Consider the following 26092-nt stretch of genomic DNA (forward strand, 5'->3'; position numbering starts at 1 on the left):
ATAGGTAAAACCAGTCTTAGAGTCACAGCAGGTCATTTCAGCAGCTACTAGGTAAAACTGGTCTTAGGGTTTACAGTAGTCTGTTTAAGTAGCTGGGCTTGTGGAAAACTGAGTTCTTGGAGCAGCTGCTATGTCCTTCATATACTTTTTCCCCTTAACTCATTGAATTTGATTTGGTTGGGTATGACAATAATTACCCAATTTGTATAATTAACTTTCACACTCCCAACCCTTATCCCCCTGGTTGAGATCTCCAGATGCAGTTTACTCTCCCTGTTTTTCCTATAACATGGAAAGTTTTGGGTTTGGAATCTGGAAATTACCATTTTTTTCAGAAACACTCAGTTACATTGTCCAAATCAAGAAATGAGGAGTGTGGCATTACAGTACTCCCTAAGTTTTCCATTTTAATACTTTGCTAGAAGATAAGGGGTCCTTTATAATCTTGCATTTATATAGAACTTTTAACTTTCCAAATGGCTTCACAATCAAGGTCACTTTTTTCTTAAAGGACTTTTGATATAGTATAGATGCTATCTTATGTTTTGAACACTACCGTTTTTTAAAGAATGCCAAATTACTGTTTCTGGAGAAACACATTATTAGAAGCATTGGCTTGCTACTCGATTCTGATAGGCTGGTTCTGTTAGTGTTTAGCGAGTTTTTGTGACTCAATTCTCTGCTATCTTTTAAACACTTGACAGACCAGCATGATATGCATGCCCCCACACCCTAATTTCTTGCTGTAACATGACCTAAACCAAATGACTTAGGAACTGAAATGTTTATTTCTAGTTTACTAATGAGGTGCACCTTGTATCTGAAAGCATACATAGTTTGCTGAGATTTGTTTAATGAGTAGAACCTAGGTTAGGCTTGGTGGGGTTTTGAACAGAGGAGGAGTTTGAGCTGTCAGCCACCTTGTTCACAGAGGGAAATGTTTTAAATTAGTGTCTTTGAGAATATTTCCTGGCGGGTTAAAAGTAGATTTCTAAGGTAGTTGCTTTAAATAAATTTCTGTGCTCAGATAATTTATATCTTTAGACTGTGGAGAAACTTTTCAGATAGCCTTCATGAAATTACTGAGACAAAAAGGTGAATTCCAGAATGAGACTGTTAAGTGTTGTCTATTTTAGGCTAAACACAGGAATGGTTGTTAAATTAATATTTTTTGAGTACTTTTGAAGGAAACAGTAATCATTGAGTAAGGATGGCTTCTCTAGGAGAAGTAATGTCAAACTTGATGTTTTCTAGACTTAATAGGCAAGGGGGATGTTACAGAGAACAAATTCATCAAGGCATATGATGATGTCAAGATGCAAATTTTTTTTAATTGTTACATCTCTCTATATATGATTTTATGTTTAAATAGCTTTTGGAGATACTCGTAATCAATTTATCCAACCAACTCACCTCAAATATTTTATTGCTGCGCTGAGACTGTTCTAGCAATGTAACAGTGAAGAAAATGGACAGAGTTTTTATAAAACTTATATTTTAGTGATGTGATACGTAATGGAGAAGAGCTCTGAATTAAAATAGAACAGATTTGAGGGTTGAAGAGTGAGGGTGAGGGTGTTAATTTATATAGGATGATAAAAAGAGGCCTCTGATAAAATTGACCTTTGAGTATACTGTGTGCTCCACTTAATAGAATCACTGATGACTACGAACGACCAGTGACTGAATAAAATACAGCAACCAAAATCATTTGAAAACTATGTGGAACTTCACTATTACAGAGCATTGTTTCTGGTTTTCAGATTTTTAATTTGACTAAAATGGTATTTTATCGAAATGTGGAACATTTAACTACAGAAGGCTATTCTGAATAAACCCTGATTCTCCATTCTAAGAGGAGTTTTTTGGGGGGATGTCAGGTAGAAAAAGATAACTACAGGAAGAGGACAGTTTGGCCGACTTAAGGGTTCTAATTGAGCACACTCTAAGGAAACCTGGAGGTTAAATTCCTGATGACCTGACAATAAACATTTGAGAGGAAATTGAAAAACTGAAGTATTTCAGAAGTGAAAAAGGAATGCAGGAGCCCTGAAAATTAGATTCTAAAAATGTGTAGAAATTCTACCTGGGGCCGGGCACAGTGACTCAGGCCTGTAATCCCAGCACTTTGGGAGGCCGAGGCGGGGGGATCACATGAGGTCGGGAGTTCAAGACCAGCCTGACCAATGTGGTGAAACACCATCTGTACTAAAAATACAAAATTAGCCAGGCGTGGTGGCACATGCTTGTAATCCCAGCTACTGGGGAGGCTGAGGCAGGAGAATCGCTTGAACCCGGGAGGTGGAGGTTGCGGTGAGCCAAGATCACGCCATTGCACTCCAGCCTGGGCAACGAGAGCGAAACTCCATCTAAAAAAAAAAAAAAAAAAAATTCCACCTGGAACAGTCTTGGTGGAAGCATGAATTAGAAGAGTCTAAGACAAGTGGAATTCCGCTATTTAAGTTCCCTGTGTTACTTCTAGAAAGAAAAAATAGAGACACAGTGAGTTCCAACTAAATGTCAGAAGTGCTAAAAGACAGAACATAGATATCTAAGAATCTTAATGCAAAGGGAAGGAACTATTTTGTGTTAAGTAGGGGAAAGGAAGATTACTGGACTGTAATAATTGACCACATAGTTCATTCAAGGACACAGGGCCTATCCTGGACTTGCACAACCCTAAGAGTGAGTGCCTCAGATTTTGCGCCCTAGGTGCTTCCCTTAATTTTAGTCCTGGCCCTGCAGGGCACAGAGAGCTTAGGGTTCTCTTCCGTGGCCACAAAACTTCCCATCCCTCCCCACTGCCTCTACCTTTTCATAAAACCTTTTCTCTGCTTGCTTTTCCTTCCATAATTAAATATCAGAGATTTAAGTGGCAAATAGTGTAATCGAAAAAAAAATCCTATTTCTGAACTGTACCTACCTATAGGAAATTGGTCTGTTCTTCCAGCGGTTTATCTTCTGACATGGATGACCCTCCAACTCTGTGGGAGGCACCAGAAATTAACTTGAGAAGTGCAGGAAACAGGATAGAGAATAGTTTCATTGTGCATGTTGCATAGACAAGACATTACAACTTCTCTTTCTGTAGAGGGGCACCTCAAAGCCAGAAGAGAAAGGCAAAATCAGGGTCAGGGATTATCCAGGAATGTTAGGGGCTAGCAGGTGAGGCACAGCCCTCCAGAAGTCCTCACCCAAAGATACAGCCCAGGCAGAGGTGGGTGGTCTGAGTTACTTGTTGGGTCATGACCCAGGCTTGAAACGGATTATTGTTCAAAAAATATGACAGGCAGATGGCATTATCTCTCAGTGCCCCTTGAGGTGTGCTGAACCCAGGGCAGACTCTGTGCAATGGCTTATGAAGGATTGGCAGGCAGTACTGTCTTGCCAGAGCATTGTAGTGCTGGACAGGAGTGTCTTGACAGGGACCAATGAGCAGGTGGAGCTAACTAGCCACTGTAACACTTCAAAGTTTGGTAAACAACTCTTCTTCTCCGACAGCATAGCTAAATGATTCTTATTCTTTCCTCCATTATCTCTGTTTACTTTCATTTTCATCTTCTTAATTCAGTCTGTATTCCCCTCTACCTTTCCATCTTTGCTCATATCATTCTCCCAAAAGGAATGATGAACAGTGTGCCTCTCTTCCCCTTCTACCCATATCCAATTGGTACATCCGGAACCTCATATTGAGGTCTACCTATTCCCTAAAGCCTTTGCTGATCTCTTGGATCACTCCTTTGTGTCCCTCAGACACATTGAAGCATTCCTTTGATGCTAACTGGGAGGCAGTTAAAGTGAGTGAAAAAAGCTTGGAGTTATGCAGACCTCAGTTGGAATTCCTGTTTCCATCCCTGACTAGCTCTGTGATCTATAGTAAGTTAATTTCCCTGAGCCCTGTGTTCTCACCTGAAAAGTGGAGAACCAAATCATATCTTAACTTGCAAGTCTGTTGTATAATATATGGACATGTATAATATATGGACATTCTTGGCAGATAATAGATATCCAGTACACATTGGCTTATTTTGTTAACTTTTGACATGCTGGAACTGTGAGCAGAAGCGAACTTAGGAGAGAGGAATCAGGAAGCCAAGATGGAGAACAAAGGTAACATTGGGGACAGACGTTGAGGCCATGTATGAAGCACTCTTAAGAGGAGCAGTGAGAGACTGTACAAGCAACTAGTGACCAGAGGTCAAAGCACAGATGTGGCCACTGTGGTAAAAAGATATACAGCAATGTTTATTGTATACTTATTTTGTGCCGGATCCTGTTCTAAGTCTCACTTAATCCTCACAACAGCCCTGAGTCAGACACTATTATAATTGTTCCCAATTTTCAGATGAGAACCATAAAGCAGATAGTTTAAATGACTTGCCTAAAGAAACACAACTAAAAAGTTGACACCAATCAACCTGAGACAAAGATTATTTATATACTAGAGACTCCCCTGCCCATATAAGCATCTAAGTTCAAATTTCTCAAGCTGAACATTTGCAGCCTTTTTCTATAGCACCCCCAATCCTGCCTGTCCTGACCACACTCCACCCACTTCATTATTTCACTTGAGGTGCTGCCATCCACCCAGTTACCCAAACTCAGAACCTGAAAGTCATGTTTGGCTCCTCCTCCCCAGCCCTCTTAATGCACTCAATATCCAGGAGCTATCAGTTCTACCTTCTTTATCTTTTGAATTTGGTTATTTCTCTCTGCAGACATGAGAAACCTAGTGGAAGCCAACAATGTCTGTCACCTGGATCACTACCGTAGCTCCCTCATGGCCCTCCTGCCTTCAATCTGGCCCCCTGTGCTGTTTTCTCCACCCTAGTCACAAACTTTTTAAAGCTCAAATGCAGGGAATGACATGGTCATATTTGAGCTTTGAACCCTTCCTTTGACCTTCATTCCTCTCAGGATAAATTCCAAGCTCCTCAATAAGGCATTCAAAACTCTCTAGAATCCTGTTTCTGTCTGCCATTAAGCCCTATTTCTCGCCATTTCAACCTTGTTCTCGTGTTGCACCAAACTTCTTGTTTCCTAAAAACAACATTCCTGGCTGATTTTTTTTTTTTTTTTCCAGAGTTTAACACCCAGTCCTGGAGTCACCTCCTTCAGGAAGCTTTCTGTAATCCTACAAACTGGGTTAGATGTTTCTTTTTAGTGATGCTATGTTCCCTTATGAATATTGCTGTCCCTTCATTTTAAAAATTGACTTATGATTATTCCCATGTCTATCTTCTCCACTAGTTGGGAAATTCTTGTTGAGGGAATGGACTGTTGAATTCCTAAGAACTAGCACATAGTAGGCCTTCAGTGAATGTTTCTTGAATGAATAAATAAATGACCAACTTTCCCAAGGTTACATTGTAAGTTCTGAAACTTGAACCAAAATACATTATACTCTAGAACCCATGTTTATTCCACTATTGTATTTGCACATTAGGGTGGTTAAAGTCCTTCAAGGGCTAAATTTTAAAGGGCTAAATACTATCACAAGGTTTTTCTTCCACCTATTGAAATTGATTTTAATTTTTCAGTAATACATTCACGTGACTCAGTAATCAAACGATATACAAAGATATTCAGTCAAAAGTCTTGTTCCCATTTTTCTCTTCCACCTTTCCAATTCCCAGTTTCTCTGCCCCAAGGTAACCAATCTTGTTCATTTCTTATATCTTCTTTTAGTTTTTCTTTTTGCAAATGCATGCATATATGAAGCTATATATTATTCTTTACCCTCCTGACTTTTAGAAAGGTATTTTAAATTTTTTCAAATATCTCTAGTTTTTCTGAAGTGGGTACATATTAGAAAAAAGAGCTAGTCAGTACCCAGCTTGAATGAACTCACAGAGAGAAACTTGGAAGAGGACAGCTATTTAATGAGGGAGGGAGATAATCCTGCCTGCTCATTGGCTTTTAGGGAGGTGCAGAGTCCTCTAGGACAGAGCCTGTGGTCCGGGTATCGCTCATAGGCAGATTCTCAAGCTCCCCAAAGTTACATTTTCTCTGGAACTCTCCTAGGCCACTCCCTGCTGATGCAATATCTGGGTTTGGGCAGAAAGGAGGGTGCTTCGGAGCCCGCCCTTTCTGAGCTTCCTGGGCCGGCTCTAGAACAATTCAGGCTTCGCTGCGACTCAGACCTCAGCTTCAACATATGCATTCTGAAGAAAGATGGCTGAGATGGACAGAATGCTTTATTTTGGAAAGAAACAATGTTCTAGGTCAAACTGAGTCTACCAAATGCAGACTTTCACAATGGTTCTAGAAGAAATCTGGACAAGTCTTTTCATGTGGTTTTTCTACGCATTGATTCCATGTTTGCTCACAGGTAAGTATGAATTAGAATACATCCAATAGTTTGGGCCTTGAATATAGGTTAAGAAGGCAAAAAATACTTTCCCAGGGCCTGGGGTTGAAATATGTGTATAGAATATCTTATATCTGTTTTACAAAAGATTTATCACCTCCTAAACCTCTATTCCCACATCCCAAAGAAAAGGCCTGCATTCTGTTTGGAAATCTCTCTTCTTAATGTCCACACAACAATCTAGAAAGAGAAATCATCAAAATAAATAAAAGCAGAGCTCTGTGCACTTTGTTACTTATCTCATCGTCTGGTTTTAAATAGTGCAATGTAGTTCTGTCAGACTTACTGTGTGTCTTGGAGATGTTAACTATAAGAACAAATTAAAACAAAGATTTTAGCAAAATACACATGAATAAAAAGACAATTTGTGAGCTTAACATTGGATACAAGACTTATAAAAATTGGATTTCTCTCCTGGTCATTGAAGAAAAGGTACTCCATAGCATTCTAAAAAATATCTGGTTTGGGACATTTCCCCTGCCAGTGAGATTACATAATTTTCTCTGCTCCACTCCTGGTTGCTTGTACCTATCTGCTTTATTGTCTTAAAATTGGAACTCCGTAGCCTTTGATGTTTGTTCATGTCAAATCACGTTTAAGAGAAACTTCTAATTTTGATACTCCAAGACACTAGGCACTTTGCCGTGTTGATGGGAGCCTTGAGTACTTTCTCTCTCTCTCTCTCTGTCTCTCTCTGTCTCTCTGTCTCACTCTCTGTGTGTGTGTGTGTTTTACACAGAACTAATTTAATTATTCTAGTTAGTTTACATCAGGTAACAAATCAGTACTAAGACAATTTGCAAAGGTGTAGAACTGGCTTAAACATCAAATTTATGGTGTTCTTTCCTAGCTTAAAAACCTTCACAGCTCCCAGTTGTTCAGCACATGGTGTCCAAATTCTGTTGTCTCTCATCACCCAGCATATTCAGGCCCCACCCTATATTTATTTAACCCTATTTCTCACTACTCCTTGAAAACAAATATGGACTACAAGCAGCTGCTGGCTTAACAGTCAGCATATTATACCTTCATTTCCTCCTCCTGGCCTTTATTGTTATAATTTCCCACCAGAAGCAGCATCTTCAGTATTTCCTTCTACATCTTTCCGAGACCTCTCTTTGACCCCAGGTACTTTAGCTTCAGGTGGTTACTTCTCTTTCCAGCACTGACCTGGAGGGCCAGGGCCTGGGCATCTTTTCTGCTGTCCCCACATCTCCTAGCACAGGCTAAGCATGCTGGTTGTTTGGTTAGTTAGTTGTCGGTTATTTAGTTGTTGGAACAGAAATGTTGCCAAGAAAACATCCCTCCACTAAGCTGAAACGAGAAGATGGGAGGCTGAATGAGAAGAGGAAAGCCCAGCATTTTTCGACTTGACATGTTCTTCAATGACGCCCGTCTTATAAGTATTTTCTTGAAAACTCCTGTTTTAAATAGATCTGGAGGTGAGTGTGCACTTCTGACACTTATAAACTTACATAGAAAACACACACACATCAAAAAACCTCAGTGGTGAAATCACAAGGATGTCAGAGCCAGAAAGACCTGTGTGTGAGTTTTGGCTCTGTTACTCACTAGCTCAGGACTCAATCATGTAACGTCAGTTTCCCTTCCTGTGAAATGGTCATAATAGCCACTTTGAGGTTGTGAGGGGTTAAATAAGATGACACAAACAAAAGCGCTTTGAAGACTTCAACATTTCCCCACCCTCAAATGTTAGTTATTATTATCTGTTGGTTATACAGATGGTGGTATCAGTAGATAATTGCTTTAGCTGAGGTTGTCTTTATGCAGTTTTGACCATTTCCTCTGGATTGCGTAGGTGCCTATGATGAATTCTGCAAATTCTAAATGAACTTCTATTAGTTACTAGATCACTGGGCAGATGGGTAGAGTTGTGGCTTTTTTTTTTTTTTTTTTTTTTTTTTGACCGAGTCTCGCTCTGTCGCCAGGCTGGAGTGCAGTGGCGCAATCTTGGCTCACTGCAATCTCCACCTCCCAGGTTCAAGCGATTCTCCTGCCTCAGCCTCCTGAGTAGCTGGGACTACAGGCACACGCCACCACGCCCAGCTAATTTTTGTATTTTTAGTAAAGATGAGGTTTCACCATGTTGCCCAGGATGGTCTCGATCTCTTGACCTTGTGATTTGCCCGCCTCGGCCTCCCAAAGTGCTGGGATTACAGGCATGAGCCACCGCATCCGGCCATGGCTGTCTTTCATAGAAATCATTTGCCTTGTCCTGTCCCTCCCAAATAATAGTGTGTGATTCAGAAAGCTGATTATGCTACCAATAGTAATAATAACAATGACAATCACAACTGCTATTTCTGAGTACACATTGTGCCTTCAGTTAGCAAAAATGTTATCTTGACTTCTCACATGAATCCTGCAAGTTAGGTGTTATCCCCATTCCACACATTAGGGATAGAGACTAGGAGAGGTTCAGTTATTTGTCCAAGTACCTATATCTAGTAAGTGCAGGAATTGGGATTTGATGATGGTTTGGTCTGCTCCAGAGCCTGTGCCCTTTATATATCTCTGCAGAAAAAGCTGAGACATTAAAACAAGGTAGAAGAAGGGAGGAGGGACAAAGGAAAGGAAATAAAGAAGATGGTGCTACCTTTTCTAATGCATTAGCCTTAAAGGCTGATAGAGGTAAAGGTGGCAGAAGAGGATCCAAATAAAGGGAGTGGACATCAGGCCCACTGAGTGTCCTTCAGAGAAGAGATGCAAAGATTTTTGCCTGGAAAGGTTGCCCCAGGGCTTTATGGTGGGTAGCCTTCATGCTACTTCCCCTGGACTGACTCACTCAAGGTTTTATGAAATAGGTGTTCAGCAGCAAAAAGGGTCTAATTTAAAGACGAATGAGGGATTAAGAAAAGAGTTAGACCTAGGCTAATTTCCCCAAGGAAGCCAAAGCTTAATTTACTTGTTCAACTTTCATTCTTTTAACACCATTTATGTACCAGGTTCTGGGATGTGTACTGGTTAGAGAGATTTTAAAAACTTGTCTTGAGGGAGCCTAAGAGCCTGCTGGGAAGTACACTAAAGTCTTTGGCATGTGGGAATTTAACAAAATTGTAACTATTCTTTAGCCACCAGAAGTAAAGTCTAGATTTGTGGTTCCCAACCTCAAATGCACATTGGAATCACCTGGGGAACTTTTTAAAAGCTAAATTCCGTGACTTCACAGCTAGAGATTCTGAGTTAATCTAGGGTGCTGTCTGGATGTCGGGACTTTTTCAAAACAATGTGGGTGGGGCTCCTTAGAGAAGTGATTGATTCCAGGGCTGGGCAGGGAAAAAACAAGATGAGACAAGAGCATTTTGTGGTAAGTAATGAAGTGATTAAAAAAGGATGAGGGCCTAAGTTAACAGTTAACATAGTATCCTGGATTGGAGCCTGGGATGGAAGAAAGAACTTAGTGGAAAAACTAGTGAAATTCAAATAAAGTCTGGAGTTTAGTTAATGATAATGTGCCAGTATTGGCTTTTTAGTTTTGACAAATGTATTATGGTTACATAAGATGTTAGCATTCAGGGAAGTTGGGTGAAGGATGTATAGGAATGCTGTGTACTATCTCTGCAATTATTCTGTAAATCTAAAATTATTCCAAAAATTTAAAAATCTATTAATGAAAATAACATGAGTAAAACGGGTGGGAACAAGTTAAAAGGGCACAGGCAGCTTGAAAGTGTTCCCATTGGCCAAAAGCTAGAACAATTTGAATAATAAAATAACAATAGTGTTGGACTTTACAGAATAAATTAAAATATCCATGAGTCCATACCAGTAAAGATAAATAATTGAATAAATAAATGGTGGAGAAGGAACAGCTCTTCCTAACAAAAGAATACAATTAAATAAAATATCACTACTAGAACATCACAGCAATAATTGTTACAAGAAATATCCATCAGTAGATGTTAAAATTAACAGGTGAAAGTTGGAGGAGAAATGGAATATTTGCACAGTCTCAAAGTATCTCCCCCAAGGTATTTATTAACTACACAGGGGAAAATGGTAGCTTTACAGTAGAGACACCTTCTTAACCAAGTGATCAGGGCGGTTAACATCACCAGTAATAAGACGTATTGATATCATGTACTCCCTGTGAGTGTCTGGAAAAAATGTGTAACCTCAATCAAATCACGTGAAAATATCAGACAAAACCAAACTGAGATACGTTCTACAAAACAACTGACCAGTACTTCTAAGAAATGTCAAGGTCGGCCAGGCGTGGTGGCTCATGCCTGTAATCCCAGCACTTTGGGAGGCCAAGGCAGGTGGATCACGAGGTCAGGAGATCGAGACCATCCTGGCCAACATGGTGAAACCCTGTCTTTACTAAAAATACAAAAATTAGCCAAGTATGGTGGCGGGCGCCTGTAGTCCCAGCTACCTGGGAGGCTGAGGCAGGAGAATCGCTTGAACCTGGGAGGCAGAGGTTGCAGCAAGCTGAGATTGCACCACTGCACTCCAGTCTGGCAACAGAGGAAGACTCCATCTCAAAAAAAAAAAAAAAAAAAAGTCAAGGTCATTAAAAAAGACAAAGGCAGACTGAAAACAGTTTGGAGGAGACTAACTAGACATGACAGCTAAATGAAAATCCTGAATTGGATTTTGGCCAAAAAAAAAAAAAAAAAGCATTAGGGGAAAAAGTGATGAAATTTGATTAAATACTGAAGCTTAGTTAATAATATTGCATTAATATTAATATCTTAATTTTCTATAATTGTGCTGTGGTTATGTACATGTGGAGGGCTGAGTGAAGAGTATATGAGAGCTCTCTGTATTATTTTGCAACTCTTCTGAAAGTCTGAAATTATTTCAAAATACAGTTAATCTGTTCATCATATCACTGGGCTAACATCAAGGTATGGGCAGGACTACATTCCTTCTGGAGGTTTTAGAGAATCTGTTTCCCCCTTCCATGGTATGAATGTACTACAGTTTGTCTAACCATTCACCTGTTGAAGGACATCTGGGCCGGTTCCAGCTTGACTGTGAATATTTGTGTGCAGGTCTTATGTGATGTAAAGTTTTCATTTCTCTGAGATAAATGCCAAAGAGTGTAATTGCTAGATCATATAGTAACTACATGTTTAGTTTTACAAGAAACTGCCAAACTATTTTGAAAAAGAGTATCATTTTACATTCCTACCAACAATGTATAAGTGATCCACTTGTTCTGTATCCTTGCCAGCATTTAGTTTTGTAACTTTGAAAACTTTTAGCCATTCTGATAACTGTGTAATGCTATCTCATTGTGATTTTAATTTGGATTTCCCTAATAGCTAATAGTGTGCTTATTTGCCATCTATATATCCTCTTTGGTGAAATGTCTATTCATGTCCTTTGCCTATTTTTAGATTGGATTGTTTGATTTTTCTACTGCTGAGTTTTGAGAGTTTTTTATGTGTTCTAGATACTAGTTCTTTGTGAGATAGTGGTTTGCAATTTTTTTTTCCACTTTGCAACTTGTCATCTCATCCTCTTAACATGGGCTTTTGCATAGCAAAAGTTTTTAATTTTGATAAAATTAAAATCATGGTTTTTCTTTTATGGATTTTGCTTTTGGTGTCACATCTAAGAACTTTTTGCCCAGCCCTGAAGATTTTCTCCTGTTTTTTCCTAAAAGTTTTAGAGTTTTGTATTTTACATTTTTTTGCACAAGGTGTGAGGTTTAGATTGAGGTATTGTTTGTTTGTTTGTTTGTTTGCCTGCAGATATCCAATTGTTCCAGTATTATTTGTTTAAAGCGTTTTTTTTGTTTTTTGTTTTTTTGTTTTTTTTTTTAGACAGGGTCACACTCTGTCACCCCAGGCTAGAGTGCAATGCCGCAATCACAGCTCACTGCGGTCTCAACCTCCTGGATTCAGGTGACCTTCCACCTTAGCCTCTGAAGTAGCTGGGACTGTATTAGCTGAGACCACCACCCCTGGCTAATTTTTGTATTTTTTTATAGAGATAGGGTTTCGCCATATTGCCCAGGCTGGTCTCGAACTCCTGAGCTCAAGTGATTCACCTGCCTCAGCCTCCCAAAGTTCTGGGATTACAGGTGTGAGCCGCCATGCCGGGCCTAAAAGCCTATTGGATTTTAGGATTACTTTTGTCTGGAATTGTCAAAAAGCAGTTGAGCATATTTGTGTGGATTTATTTCTGGAATCTCTATTCTGTTTCATTGATCTTGGGTCTATTCCTTTGCCAATACAATATAGTTTTAATTACCGTAAGTCCTGGAATTGGGTAGATTGATTCCTCTCACTTTATAATTAAAATGGTTTTAGTTATTCTAGTTTCCTTCCTTCCTTCCTTCCTTCCTTCCTTCCTTCCTTCCTTCCTTCCTTCCTTTTTTTGAGATGGAGTCTCGCTCTGTCATCCAGGCTGGAGTGCAGTGGTGCAATTTCAGCTCACTGCAACCTCCGCCTCCCAGGTTCAAGCGATTCTCCTGCCTCAGCCTCCCCAGTAGCTGGGACTACAGGCATGTGCCACCACACCAGGCTAATTTTTTGTATTTTTAGTAGAGATGGGGTTTCACCGTGTTAGCCAGGATGGTCTCGATCTCCTGACCTCGTGATCCGCCTGGCTCGGCCTCCCAAAGTGCTGGGATTACAGGCATGAGACGCTGTGCCTGGCCTTATTTTCTATTTTCTTTATTTCACATGGGGTAAATGTGAAATATTGTTACTGTATATAATGTATAGTGATAAAGTCAGGGTACTTAGGAGAGTCATCACCTGAGTACAATACATTTTTGTTGACTGTAGATAACCCTAGTCTGCTATCAGGTATTGAATTTATTCCTTCTAACTATATGTTTTGTTTTGTTTTTTTGAGACGGAGTCTCACTCTGTTGCCCAGGCTGGAGTGCAATGGCGCCATCTGGGCTCACTGCAACCTCTGCCTCCCAGGTTCAGGTGATTCTCCTGCCTCAGCCTCCCAAGTAGCTGGGACTATGGGCATGTGCCACCACATCCAGCTAATTTTTGTATTTTTAGTAGAGATGGGATTTCACCATGTTGGCCATGCTGGTCTTGAACTCCTGACCTCAAGTGATCTGCCCACCTTGGCCTCCCAAAGTGCTGGGATTACAGGTGCGAGCCACCGCGCCCGGCCACTTCTATCTAACTGTATGTTTTTACCATTTAACCTACTTCTCTTCATCCTCCCACTCCCACCCCACTCACTCTTCCCAGTTTCTATTATCTGTCTTTTCACTCTCTACCTCTGTATGATAAAATCGTTTAGCTCCGACATGTAAGTGAGAACATATGATATTTGTTTTTTTGTGCCTGGCTTGTTTCACTTAAGATACAGTTCAATTCACATTGCTGCCAATGACATGATTCCTTTCTTTTTATGACTGAATAAATAGTATTCCATTGTGTATATGTACCACATTTTCTTTATCCATTCATCCATTGATGGACACTTAGGTTGATTTCATATCTTGGCTATTGTGAATAATGCTGCAATAAACATGAAAAGGGAGGTTTCCCCTTGACATATTGATTTATTTTCCTTTGGGTAGATAGATACCCAGTAGTGGGGTGGCTGGATGGAATGGTAATTCTATTTTTAGTTTTTTGAGAAATCTCCATACTGTTTTCCATAGTGGCTGTACTAGTTTACATTCCCACCAATAGTGTGTAAGAATTCCCTTTTCTCTGCATCCTCATCAATGTTTGTTATTTTTTGTCTTTTTAGTAATAGCCATTCTGACCTGGGGTAAGATGACATCTCATTGAGGTTTCAATTTGCATTTCTCTGATGGTTAGTGATATTGAACATTTTTTCATATATCTGTTGGCCATTTGTATAGCTTCTTTTGAGAAATGTCTACTCATGTCCTTAGCCCACTTTTGGGGATTTGTTTTTTAGTGTTGTTATTTGAGTTTTTTGTATATTCTGGATATTACTCTGTTGTTGGATGAATAGTTTGCAAATATTTTCTCCCATTCAACGGATTGTCTCTTTACTCGGCTGATTGTTTCCTTTGCTGTGCAGAAGCTTTTTAGTTTAATACAGTCCCATTTGTCTCTGATTTTTGCAATAGTCTCAGGAGGATTGATATTAATTATTCTTTGTATGTTTGGTAGAATTCAGCTGTGAATCCATCTAATCCTGGGCTTTTCTTTGTTGGGAGACTTATTGATTCAATCTTGCCACTCATTATCCATCGTTAAGGTTTTCTTTTTCTTCCTGATTAAATCTTGGTAGGTTGTTTGTGTCCAGGAATGATGCATTTCTTCTAGGTTTTCCAGTTTGTCAGCTTATAGTTGTTCATAACAGTCTCCGATGATTTTATGTGGTATCAGTTGTGACATCTTCTTTTTAATTTCTGATATTCTTTATTTGGGTTTCCTCTCTTCTTGGTTAGTCTAGCTAGTGGTTTTAAGATTCACTTTGTTAATCTTTTTGAAGAAATTTTTTTTTTCATTTTCTTGACGTATTTTTTTTAGTCTCTATTCCATTAAATTCTGCTCTGATCTTTATTCTTTCCTTTTTTCTCCTAATTTTGGGTTTGCTTTGTTCTTGCTTTTCCAGTTCCTTGAGATGCATTGTTAGATTGTTAATTTTTAATCTTTCTACTTTTTCAATGTAAGCATTTATTGATCTAAATGTCCCTCTTATTACTGCTTTTGATATATCCCACAGATTTTGCTATGTTGTGTTCGATTTTTATTTGTTTCAAGAAATTTGAAAATTTCCATGTTAGTTTCTTTGGTGACCCAATGGTCATTCAAGATCATGTTGTTTAATTTCCATGTACTTAAACTGGACTTACACCAGTTTAAGTTTTTCTTGGTGTTGGTTTCTAGTTTTATTCCATTGTGCTCTGAGAAGATACTTGATAGGATTTTGATTTTTAAAAATTTGTTGGCTGGGCGCAGTGTCTCATGCCTGTAATCCCAGCACTTTGGGAGGCCAAGATGGGTGGATCACAAGGCCAGGAGATTGAGACCATCCTGGCTAACAGGGTGAAACCCTGTCTCTACTAAAAATACAAAAAAAAAAAAAAAAAAAATTAGCTGGGCATGGTGGCGCGTGCCTGTAATCCCAGCTACTCAGGAGGCCGAGGCAGAAGAATTGCTTGTACCCAGGAGGTGGAGGTTGCAGTGAATCTCAAAAAAAAAATTGTTGACACTCATTTTGTGACCTAACATATGGTTTATTCTGGAGAATATTCCATGGGCTGATGAAAAGAATATATATTCTGCAGTTGTTGGATATAATGTTCTGTAAATATCTGTTAGGTCCATTTGGTCTAAAGTCCAGTTTAAGTACAATGTTTCTTTGTTGATTTTCTGTCCAGATGATCTGTCTAATGCTGAGAGTGGGGTGTTAAAGTCCCCCGTCCCCAGTCATTATATTGTAGTCTTTCTCTTTAGATCTAGTAGTATTTGCTTTAAGACTCTGGGTGCTCCAGTATGGGGTGCATATATATTTAGAATTGTTATATCTTCTTGCTGCATTGATCCATTTATCACTATATAGTAAACTTCTTTGTCTTTTTTTAATTGCTTTTGACTTGAAGTCTATCTTATTTGATATAAGTATAGCTACTGCTCCTTGCTTTTGGTTTTCATTTGTGTGGAGAATATTTTTCCATCCCTTTTAGTCCATATATGTCTTTACTGGTAAGGTGAATTTCGTGTAAGCAGCATATAGTTGGAACTTTTTTAAAAATTTATTCAGCCATTTTATATCTTTTAAATGGAGAATTTAATCCACTTATATTCAAGGTTATTAATATGTGAGGTTTTTTCCTATCATATTGTTAATTTTTTTTCTGTTTGTTTTACATATTATTTAGTGTTTTCTTTTTCTCCTGTTGTTCATTGTGTTTTAGTGGATTTCTGTAGTGGTACCATTTGAGTCCTTTCTCTTCCTCCTTTGTGTGACTGCTTTACCTATGAGTTTTATACTTTCATGTGATTTCATAATGGTAAATGTTATTATTTCACTTTCAGGTTTAGGACTCCCTTGAACATTTCTTGTATGTCTGGTGTAGTGATAACAAATTCCCTCAATATTCGTTTGTCTGTTAAAGACTATTTCACTTTGATTTATGAAGGATGATTTTGCCAGATGTAATATTCTTGGCTAGCAGGTTTTTCTTTTTTTCCTTTCAGCACTTTAAATATATCATTCTATTCTCTTCTGGCCTGTGCGATTTCTGCTGAGAAATCCACTGATGGGGTTTCCATCAGACTAGATGCTTTTTTTCTAGCTGTTTTTAGGGTTTGCTCTTTATCTTTGACTTCAGACAGTCTAACTATAATGACCATTTTACATTGTATCTCTCTGGACATCATGAGCCTCCTATAACTAGATGTCTAAATATCTTGCTAGACATAGGATGTTTTAATATATTATTTGGTTAAATAGGCTTTTTAGTCCTTTTGTTCTTTCTTTCCCCTTAGGGATACTGATAATACATAAATTCAATTGCTTTGTGTTATCTCAAATGTCACGAAGCTTTTGCTCATTCTTTTTAAAAACTTTTGACTAGATTATTTCAAAAGACCTGTCTTCAAGTTCTGAGATTCTTTCTCCTGCTTGATCTAGTCTATTGTTGAAGCTTTCAAATGTATTTTGTATTTCTTTCAATGAGTGTTCAGTTTCAGAATTTCTATTTGGTTCTTTTAAAAAATATTTATCTCTTTGGAAATTTCTCATATATATTCTGAATTGTTTTTCTGATTTCTTTTTATTGTTTTTCCAAATTCTCTTGTATCCCACTGAGCTTCTTTAATATCAGTGTGTTTAATTCCTTCTCTGGGATTTCAAAAATTTCTTTTTGATTAAGGTCTATTGCTGGAGAATTGTGTTCCTTTGGAGATGTCATATGTCCTTGCCTTTTCATGTTTCTTGTGTTCTTATGTTGATATCTGCACATCTGGTATAGCAGTTTCTTCTTCCCATTTTTGAATTTACTTCCATAGGGGAGGACGTTTTCCTGAAGATGTATCTGTGGCGTTCATTGGCTACAGCATTTGGCATTTATTTATTTATTTTTATTTTTATTTATTTTTTTGAAATGGAGTCTCGCTCTCTTGCCAGGCTGAAGTGCAGTGGTGCAATCTTGGCTCACTGCAACCTCTGCCTTCCGGGTTCAAGCAATTCTCCTGCCTCAGCCTCCCGAGTAGCTGGGACTACAGGCACACACCACCATGCCCAGCTAATTTTTGTATTTTTAGTAGAGATGGGGTTTCACCATGTTAGCCAGGATGGTCTTGATCTCTTGACCTCATGATCCACCTGCTTCTGCCTCCCAAAGTGCTGGGATTACAGGCATGAGCCGCTGCGCCTGGCCCATTTTTGCTTTTATTCTGGGTACTTTGGCTGCAGCGTTAGTAGTATATGTGATTTCATCAGTGGGTTAGGTTACAGTTATTGGAGTCTGTGGTGAAGTTGTGCTGTGGGATGCCAGGTGGGCCGGTCTACAGGCCCCAATTGTGGCAGTGGTGGTCTGAGTATGCCTATCCGTGTTTCCCAGGGTTATGTATGCTGGCACTGGTGTTGGTGGTTACCAGAATGCTGATTCTTGGGCCTCCACATGGCTTGCTTGGATGCTGGCAGTGGTAGTGGTGGACTGGGCAAGGAGGTGGGTTCTTGGGGCCCTGGACAGCTAGCATGGCACAAGTGATGGCAGTAGCAGTGGCAGGATAATTATCTGGGTTCTGAGAGTTGTCCTTTTATGATGGCAGTGGGTGTGACAGGCTGTGTAGGACAGTCTCCAGGACTGCAGGTGGTACTTGCAAGTAGGTGCCAGTTGAGGTGATTGATGGCAGCTGAGAGTTTAGGCCCAACCTCAGGACCCCAGAAGGAGTACTCAGGTGCCCAAGGTGCCCTTGTCACCCTCCAAGGCCCTGGCCTATGTGCTGTGTCTCAGAGAAGGGAGTGAAGCTGGGTTGGGTGGGCTTGTGCTCAGGCCCTTCAATGGTGGGAGCAGGCAGCAGTCACGGTGGGTAGGGGTCAGGGCAATCCTCAGGTCTCAGGTGGAATGCATGGGTGAGGAGTGGTAGTAGCCATGCTGAGGTCCTCCCACTGGAGAAGGTGGGGCTGACCTCTGTGGCTACAGCCTGGGCCAGTAGGTGGGGAATATGCACCTGTCTCATGCTTCAGCCCTGGCGGGGCTTACCCCCCCAGCCCTGGCAGCAGCCAGCCACACCTAGCTTGACCCCTTACCTTGCTGCAGGAGTCCCCACCAGCTTGTGACTAAGTCCCAGTGGCAACTTGTGCCTGTTTTCCTCCCAGTCTCAGCCCTGGCAGCACTCACTTCCCAGCATTGGCAGCTGCAGCCCATGCCTCATTTGATTCTCAGTCTCAGCTGTGGGAGCTCATTCCCAGTTTGTGCCCCAGTCTCAGCAGCAATAGCCTGAGTTTCCCTAATGCTTCAGTCTTGGTGCTGCTGGCCACCAGGATAGCATGTGCATCTGCCAAAGACTAGGATTTAAAATGGTGCCTTGCTGTAACTGTTTGGGTCTCAGAAAAAGTGTGGGACCCAGCATGAGTTCCCTTCCTGGGACAATTTTGTCCCCCAATCTACTGGCAGCTCCCTATGTATGTTTTCAGGGCTTAGGACGGTTGAGGAATTCTCTCACAGCCAGGACTGCATGATTCCATGGTGGGAATGAGGGCCACCAGAAGTCTCTCACTTACTCTGCCCACATTGAGAAGTCACCCTTGGCTGCCAGCTGATCCTAGCCAAGCAGGCTGCCTCTCCTCCTCCTTCCTTGCTTTTGGCGTTTCCTGTAACTTTTCTGTTGAGTTCCAGTGTTCTCTTTTGGATAATGTATTCAAAGTGTGACTGTATATACATGATTTCGGTTCTTCTAAGTGGAGGAGGTAAGCATGAAATGCTTCTGGTCAGCCATCTTGAAGCCCCTCCCCCTCCTTTTATGTATTGTAGTTCCTTTGACTTTTCTTATAAAATTTAGGAAAAACTTATCTATATTAACAAAAAGCTTGCTGGACTATTGATAGGAATTGCATTAAACCTATATACAATTTGGGGGAGAATTGGCATCTTAACTGTTGAATCTTCTAATGCATGAACACAGTATGTCTCTCCATTTATTTAAATCTTCTTTGATTTCATTTAGCATTGTGGAGTTTTCCCTGAATATATTTTGTCAGATTTACACCTGACAATATTTTTTACATATTTACAAATAAGATTTACACCTAAATATTTTTTTTAGTGATTATAATTTTAATTTCTGTGTATGTGTTTGTTACTGGTATATAGAAATATAATTTTTTTTTGAGATGGAGTCTTGCTCTGTTGCCCAGGCTGGAGTGCAGTGGTGCAATCTCAACTCACTGCAACCTCCACCTCCTGGGTTCAAGCGATTCTCCTGCCTCAGCCTCCTGAATAGCCAAGATTACAGGCGCGCACTACCATGCCCAGCTAATTTTTCTATTTTTAGTAGAGATGGGGTTTTGCCATATTGGCCAGGCTGGTCTCGAACTCCTGAGCTCAGGCGATCTGCCTACCTTGGTCTCCCAGAGTGCTGGGTTTACAGGCGTGAGACACCAGGCCTGGCCTGGTTTTAGATTTTTTTTTAAGATTCTGTGGGATTTTTCTACATGTAGGAGAGCATATCATGTCATCTGCATATAGGGCAAGTTTTACTACTTCTTTTATAATCTATATTTCTTTTACTTATTTTGCTTGCCTTATTACAGTGGCTAGAACTTTCAGTAGTATGTTGAATAAGAGTGGTAAGAGTGGACATTCTTGCCTATTCCTGATCTTGGAGAGGAAGCATTCAGTCCTTCACCATTAAGTAAGATGTTAGCTGTAGGTTTTTTGTAGATGGTCTTTATCAAGTTGTGGTAACTCCCTGCCTGCTCTTAACTTGAAGAGAGTTTTTGGTTCTGTCTTGTTTTTTTTTTTTTTTTGAGATGGAGTCTTGCTCTGTCACCCAGGCTAGAGTGCAATGGCTTGATCTCGGCTCACTGCAACCTCCATCTCCCAGATTCAAGCAAGTCTCCTGCCTCAGCCTCCCAAGTAGCTGGGATTACAGGCACATGCCACCACACCCAGCTAATTTTTCTATTTTTAGTAGAGACTGGGTTTCACCATGTTGGTCAGGCTGGTCTCGAACTCCTGACCTCAGCTGATCCGCTTGCCTTGGCCTCCCAAAGTGCTGGGATTACGGTGTGAGCCACCGCACCTGGCCTGTTTTGTCTTGTTTTTCATAATGAATGGATGTAGGTTTTGTAAATCCTTTTTCTGTGTCAATTGATATGATTTATGATTTTATTCTTTAGCTTATCGACATGGTAAATTACATTAACTGATTTTCAAATGTTGAACCAGCCCTGCATACCTAGAACAAATCCCACTTGGTTATGGTATATAGTTCTTCTTGTACATTATTGAATTTGGATTGCTATATTTTGTTGAAGATTTTTGTCTAAGTTCATGAGATATATTTTTATGTAGTTTATGTGTATATTTTCCTCATCTGATTTTGGTATCATGGTAATACTGGCCTCATAAAGTAAGCTGGAAACTGTTCTTTCCTATTCTATGTTTTAGAGGAAATTGCATTTTGTTGATGTTGTCATCTTTAAATGTTTGGTAGCATTTTCCATTAAAACCATCTGTGCCTGGAGATTTCATTTTTGAGAGCTTTAAAGTTATATAATTAAATTATATTAATTAATAAATTGATTTGTTGACATAATTTAATTATGTAATTAAATTAGTTATATAAAATGTAGCTTTGTATTTATATAGGTTTATATTCCCCAAATAGCTGGCTAGAGAATTTTTTTAAAACTTTACCAGAGGAAGGTGTCAGAGGGGACCATTCCTTGTCCTCCTGTACCACTCTACCCCTTTTCCTTTCCATCCCTTGGGTGATTTCAAGCTTAGGGGTGTGTGGGGGTCAGGAAGCCTGCCTTGTGGGTGCTCCAGGTGTTTCCCCACAGAATAGACCATGGATGCTGAGGGTGAGATGGAGGTGCATCACTAGGGCCCTACATTAGAGAAAGGGCAGGGAAACCAGGTGGGGTGTTCCCAGCAGCCTTCCATCCCTTTGTGGTCACAGGGCTTGATAACAAACAGCAGGTGCCAATCTGGAGATAGGCACAGAGATGAAAAGTCCCAAATGAGGACTCCAGCCCCACCCCCACTATGCTGTAGATGCTATCACTGCACTGTAACAGCAAAGGGAGGCAGGTGTTGGGCATTTAAAGAGGAACATAGCAGAGAGTTCAGACTGTACCTTTGGGTGACATGTGAGGATGAAGTTTTTGGCTTTGTGACTGCCCAAAGTCCTTATGAGCAGGTTCAGCTTCATAGGCCTCTTTCATTCTCTACAAATCATAGTCCCACTGTGTGCCTACTCTGGGCACACTGTGTCTGGGCACACTCTGGGCATACTTGTGTCCCAGACTGGCTCAGGGGCCTGCAGTCTTTCCAGGGTGGACTCACAGATCTGGCTTGGTGTCCCACTTGAATGGACTCTCTCCACAGCAGATCTGAGCCTGTACTTCCCACCTGGCAACTGATGCCCCATTTGGCCTTGTTGAGGGACATGAAACGATTGCTTTGGCATCTGAGGATGGCAGTAGCAGGAGAGGGAGGTGATGAGAATGTTGCAGTAGTCTGCATGGGTTTTCCATGAATGATTAAGAGGCTCACGTTTATGCAACTTGCTTAAAGCCACATAGTAAGTGGCAGAGTCACTGGATCCTAGCCAGTCTAACAGAAGAGTCATAAATAATGTGACTCAGTTTTCTCATTTGTACAATGGAAAAACTAATGGTCTTTACCTCCCAGTATGGTCATGAGAATTCAATGAGACAATCACGTAACAATCCAGCACATGGTCTAGATAGAACATGGTAAGTATTAGATAAATATTAGTCATTATTATTATTAATATTGATATGTCATTTATCAACAAAGTCAGAATTATAATGGTGGTACCCAAAATTTAGCATTAACATAAGCATGATAAAATTAGAGTTGTTTCTGGTTTATAAACATGTGAGGCTTTTTTTTTTTTTGAGACAGAGTCTCATTCTGTTGTCTAGGCTGGAGTGCAGTGGTGCAATCTCAGCTTACTGCAACCTCTGCCGGTGAGGCCCTTCATTAGACAGTAATTTGAAGCTATGGCATTCCCCCACTATGAGCCCACCTGTCAGCCAGGCTATCTGCCTTGATCCTAGATGAAGTGGCCATTCTGCCTGCCCCTCAGAACCTCTCTGTACTCTCAACCAACATGAAGCATCTCTTGATGTGGAGCCCAGTGATCGCGCCTGGAGAAACAGTGTACTATTCTGTCGAATACCAGGGGTGAGATTTTTCTTTTTTTTTCTTTTAATAGTTCTTCTCCCTTAAGCAGAAGTTGGTTCCTGAAGGCATAGCCCTTCCTCCTGAGCCCAAAGTGGCTTTTTGAGTCCAGGGATAGATTATCCCCAAAGATCTACCCCCTCTGTCTGCATAGGCATTGAAAGAGTTGAAGAAGCAAGGGAAATTGTTCTGTGGATTTGACAGTGAACTCTCTGGGAAGATGAATGTGCATAACACATTTTGATGGAGTTATTTTAAAAAGTGAATCAACTGTCCAATGGGTTTGACTCTGACTTGAGACGGATAAATCACTGGAGACTCAGATCCTTTAAGGGTGGAGGAGTCCTCACTTTTCCTGACTATAAGCTTATACCTAGAGCCAAAATGAACTATAATGCTAAAGGTCAGCTGGCCCTGGGGCTGAGCAGGCTCTAGTCTTCTCCAGGTGTTCAGGTGCTTGCAGCTATTGAAGAGTGATAAGGACACAGAAATGGCTCCATATATTTAATTAACAATGAATACAGACTGAACACCTACATGTGTAGACATTCTTCTAGGCTCAGGGATACAGTTGACAAGGTTTCTGGATTTTGAGAGCTTACATCTAGAGGAGGATACAGATGATAAATATACTAGGCCAGCATTCTCTAGTATGGTAGCCACCAGCCACAGCTGGCTATTTAAATTTAAATTAAATTAAATTAAAATGTCTGTTTCCTGCCACACTAGTCACATTTTAGGTGTTCAATAGCCACATGTGGCCAGTGGTTACCATATTGAACAACATCGATTTAGAATATTTGCATCATCACAGAAAGTTTATTTTTGGAAAGCACTGCTCTAGGGAATTTTGGATAGTAATCAGTGCTAGGAGGAAGCTAAAAGGCTGATGCCATAGAGAGTTGACACTGAGGCTCCTTTATATTAGATGGCCTGGGATGGCCTCTCTGAGGAGGTGATATTTACGCCATATCTGAAGGACAAGAGGAGCCAGCCATGCGAACAGCAGGGGCAGAGCGTTTGAGACGGAGTGAACAGCTAGTCAAAGGTCCTAAGGCAAAAAGTGCTCAGCATTTTGGAGAAATGACCAATGTGGCAAGAATATCATGCTTAGGAGCAGAGTGAGAAAGAAGGCCAAAGCATCTTGTAAGGCCACTGGCAAGAGTTTGGATCCCATTCTAAGTCCTGTAGGAAGCCATTAAGGAGAGAAACGTCACAATCTGCTGAGTGGTGAATGGTTTTGAGAATGGCAGGTGTGCAAGCTGGGAGATCACAGCAAGGCAAGGAATGACAGTGGCTGAGATTAGGGTGATGACCCTGGAGATGAAGAGATAAAAGAGATCCAGACACATTGATGTTTATGCCTAGCTTTCCCTCTCTGGCAATAAAAGGAGTAAGGGAGAATGGATGGTTGGTAGGGAGGAGAGTGGAGGAGCTAGGATAATGAGAAAGTACTTATTTTACTTACCTGTACAAAGTAGGAGAACGAAGGCAGTTACTTGCAACCATAACTGAGCCTGTGTCAGAGGGGCTGGTGTAACTCTGTGCCCTCCTCTCTTTGACAGGGAGTACGAGAGCCTGTACACGAGCCACATCTGGATCCCCAGCAGCTGGTGCTCACTCACTGAAGGTCCTGAGTGTGATGTCACTGATGACATCACGGCCACTGTGCCATACAACCTTCGTGTCAGGGCCACATTGGGCTCACAGACCTCAGCCTGGAGCATCCTGAAGCATCCCTTTAATAGAAACTCAAGTAAGGCACTTCTCTCCTTACACTCCCACCCCGACCAGCCCCTCCTTTAGGAACCATGTTCACCTAAACTTTCTAGACTCTTTTTAGCATCAAAATAGTCTTGCGAAGCCAGAGTATTGTGAACACAAACAACCCTTACTGGTATATTTGAAAAATTGCCAACTGCTTTCTACATGCTGCTCTCTCTCATGCCCTTTGACTATGCAAGTCATTCCTGACTGTCTGTGTCAGGGTGTGCAGGTGTTGGGGATGCTGACATTGGGAACCTGGAAGGAAAGCTGCTCTGGAAGTGAAGAGGTGGCACCAGGACTGCTGCTCCCTACTCTGATTGTGCCTCCATAAATCTTACACTGCCTCCCACTTGAGGCCTCATTAACTGCATATTTACTGCCCACATAAGCAGCTTTGTTGTGCAAGAGGATTTATACACTTAACAGAGCCACCAGAAAATTGCCCCTCTGTAATGACTTCTGTGGGAAATAAATAACTTTTCTTTTGGAGTAGTACCTGGAAAAGGATTGAGAAAGAAGTAATAGAGGAATCCAGATAGGTGGCCAAATATGGCTGAGTACAAGCACTGGTCATTGTATAAAAGGACATGTGTGTTTGCGGAACAGGAGAGGCAAGGGCTGATGGGCAGGGGGTAGGGAAGCAGTTGATCATGTGGTGAAGGGCTTTGACACGAAGCTTGACCAAGTCAGTAGAGGGTAGCCAATGAAAGAGGAGAAGATCTAGACCAGGTCTATCTCTTTTTTTTTTTTTTGATACGGAGTCTCACTCTGTCACCCAGGTTGGTGTGCAGTGGCGTGATCTCAGCTCACTGCAACCTCTGTCTCCTGGGTTCAAGTGATTCTCCTGCCTCAGCCTCCTGAGTAGCTGGGACTACAGGCGTGCACCACCATGCCTGGCTAATTTTTGTATTTTTAGTAGAGACACAGTTTCACTATGTTTTCCAGGCTGGTCTGGGACTCCTGACCTCAAGTCATCTGCCCACTTTGGCCTCCCAAAGTGCTGGGATTACAGGCATAAGCCATGGTGCCCGGCCGACCAGGTCTATCTTACAAAACAACACTTTGGCTGCTGTGTGGAAAGTGAACCAGAGTAGGGCAAGCCTGCAGGACAGGGGAAGAGTGAGGAGGGGGTTGTAATACTCCTACTGATCCCAAGAGTTTGGAAGGAGATGATGAATCCAATAAACATGGCTGATTTAGAAAGGACAGAGCTTAGGAATCAAGTTTGTGGGGACAGAAAAGGGAGAGATAATGATGGTATTCAGCTGTCAATTGGAATTGGTGAGAACACCAGCTAAGGCAAATAACCCAGGGGGAAACAACTGGTCTTGAAGAATAGGAGACACCCCCGGCTTTGAGACTGAGATTTCTACAAGATGTGATCTTGTGGATGTCTGACTGGCAGCTGGAAATCAGTCCCTGAGGCTTAGAAAGATCAAAGGCAGATACATAACAAAAAGTGGTTTGTTTTGTTTGTTTGTTTGTTTTGTTTTTGAGGTGGGGTCTTGCTCTTTTGCCCAGGCTGGAGTGCAGTGGTGCCAACACAGCTCACTGCAGCCTTGCCCTCCTGGGCTCAAGCGATCCTCCTGCCTCAGGCCCCCAAGAAGCTGGGACTACAGGCACATGCCACCATG

The 26092-nt window shown here is 41.0% G+C and overlaps 1 protein-coding gene and 1 long non-coding RNA gene across 3 annotated transcripts in view; one reads left to right on the forward strand and one right to left on the reverse strand.

Annotated features, from left to right (window-relative positions):
* LOC129532747 (uncharacterized) overlaps positions 1 to 24288 on the reverse strand; it is a 30126-nt gene extending 5838 nt beyond the window's left edge. Inside the window, exons 1-3 of the long non-coding RNA XR_008678656.1 lie at positions 24160 to 24288; positions 21619 to 21951; positions 2924 to 2984 (exon numbers count right to left, since the gene is read on the reverse strand). This is a non-coding gene — a long non-coding RNA (uncharacterized lncRNA). The remainder of the gene's footprint in view (positions 1 to 2923; positions 2985 to 21618; positions 21952 to 24159) is intronic.
* IL20RB (interleukin 20 receptor subunit beta) overlaps positions 5917 to 26092 on the forward strand; it is a 47179-nt gene continuing 27003 nt past the window's right edge. The window contains exons 1-3 of one of the 2 annotated variants that reach the window (XM_055383678.2): positions 5917 to 6331; positions 22568 to 22694; positions 24257 to 24447. In XM_055383678.2, the coding sequence (XP_055239653.1) occupies positions 6244 to 6331; positions 22568 to 22694; positions 24257 to 24447 (406 nt within the window). In that variant the 5' untranslated portion in view covers positions 5917 to 6243. Of the gene's footprint in view, positions 6332 to 7645; positions 7813 to 22432; positions 22695 to 24256; positions 24448 to 26092 lie in introns of those variants that run through there. The other variant, XM_063704238.1, reaches the window with a different exon arrangement.

This window comes from Gorilla gorilla, chromosome 2 (assembly GCF_029281585.2).
Source record: "Gorilla gorilla gorilla isolate KB3781 chromosome 2, NHGRI_mGorGor1-v2.1_pri, whole genome shotgun sequence".
NCBI lineage: Eukaryota > Metazoa > Chordata > Mammalia > Primates > Hominidae > Gorilla > Gorilla gorilla.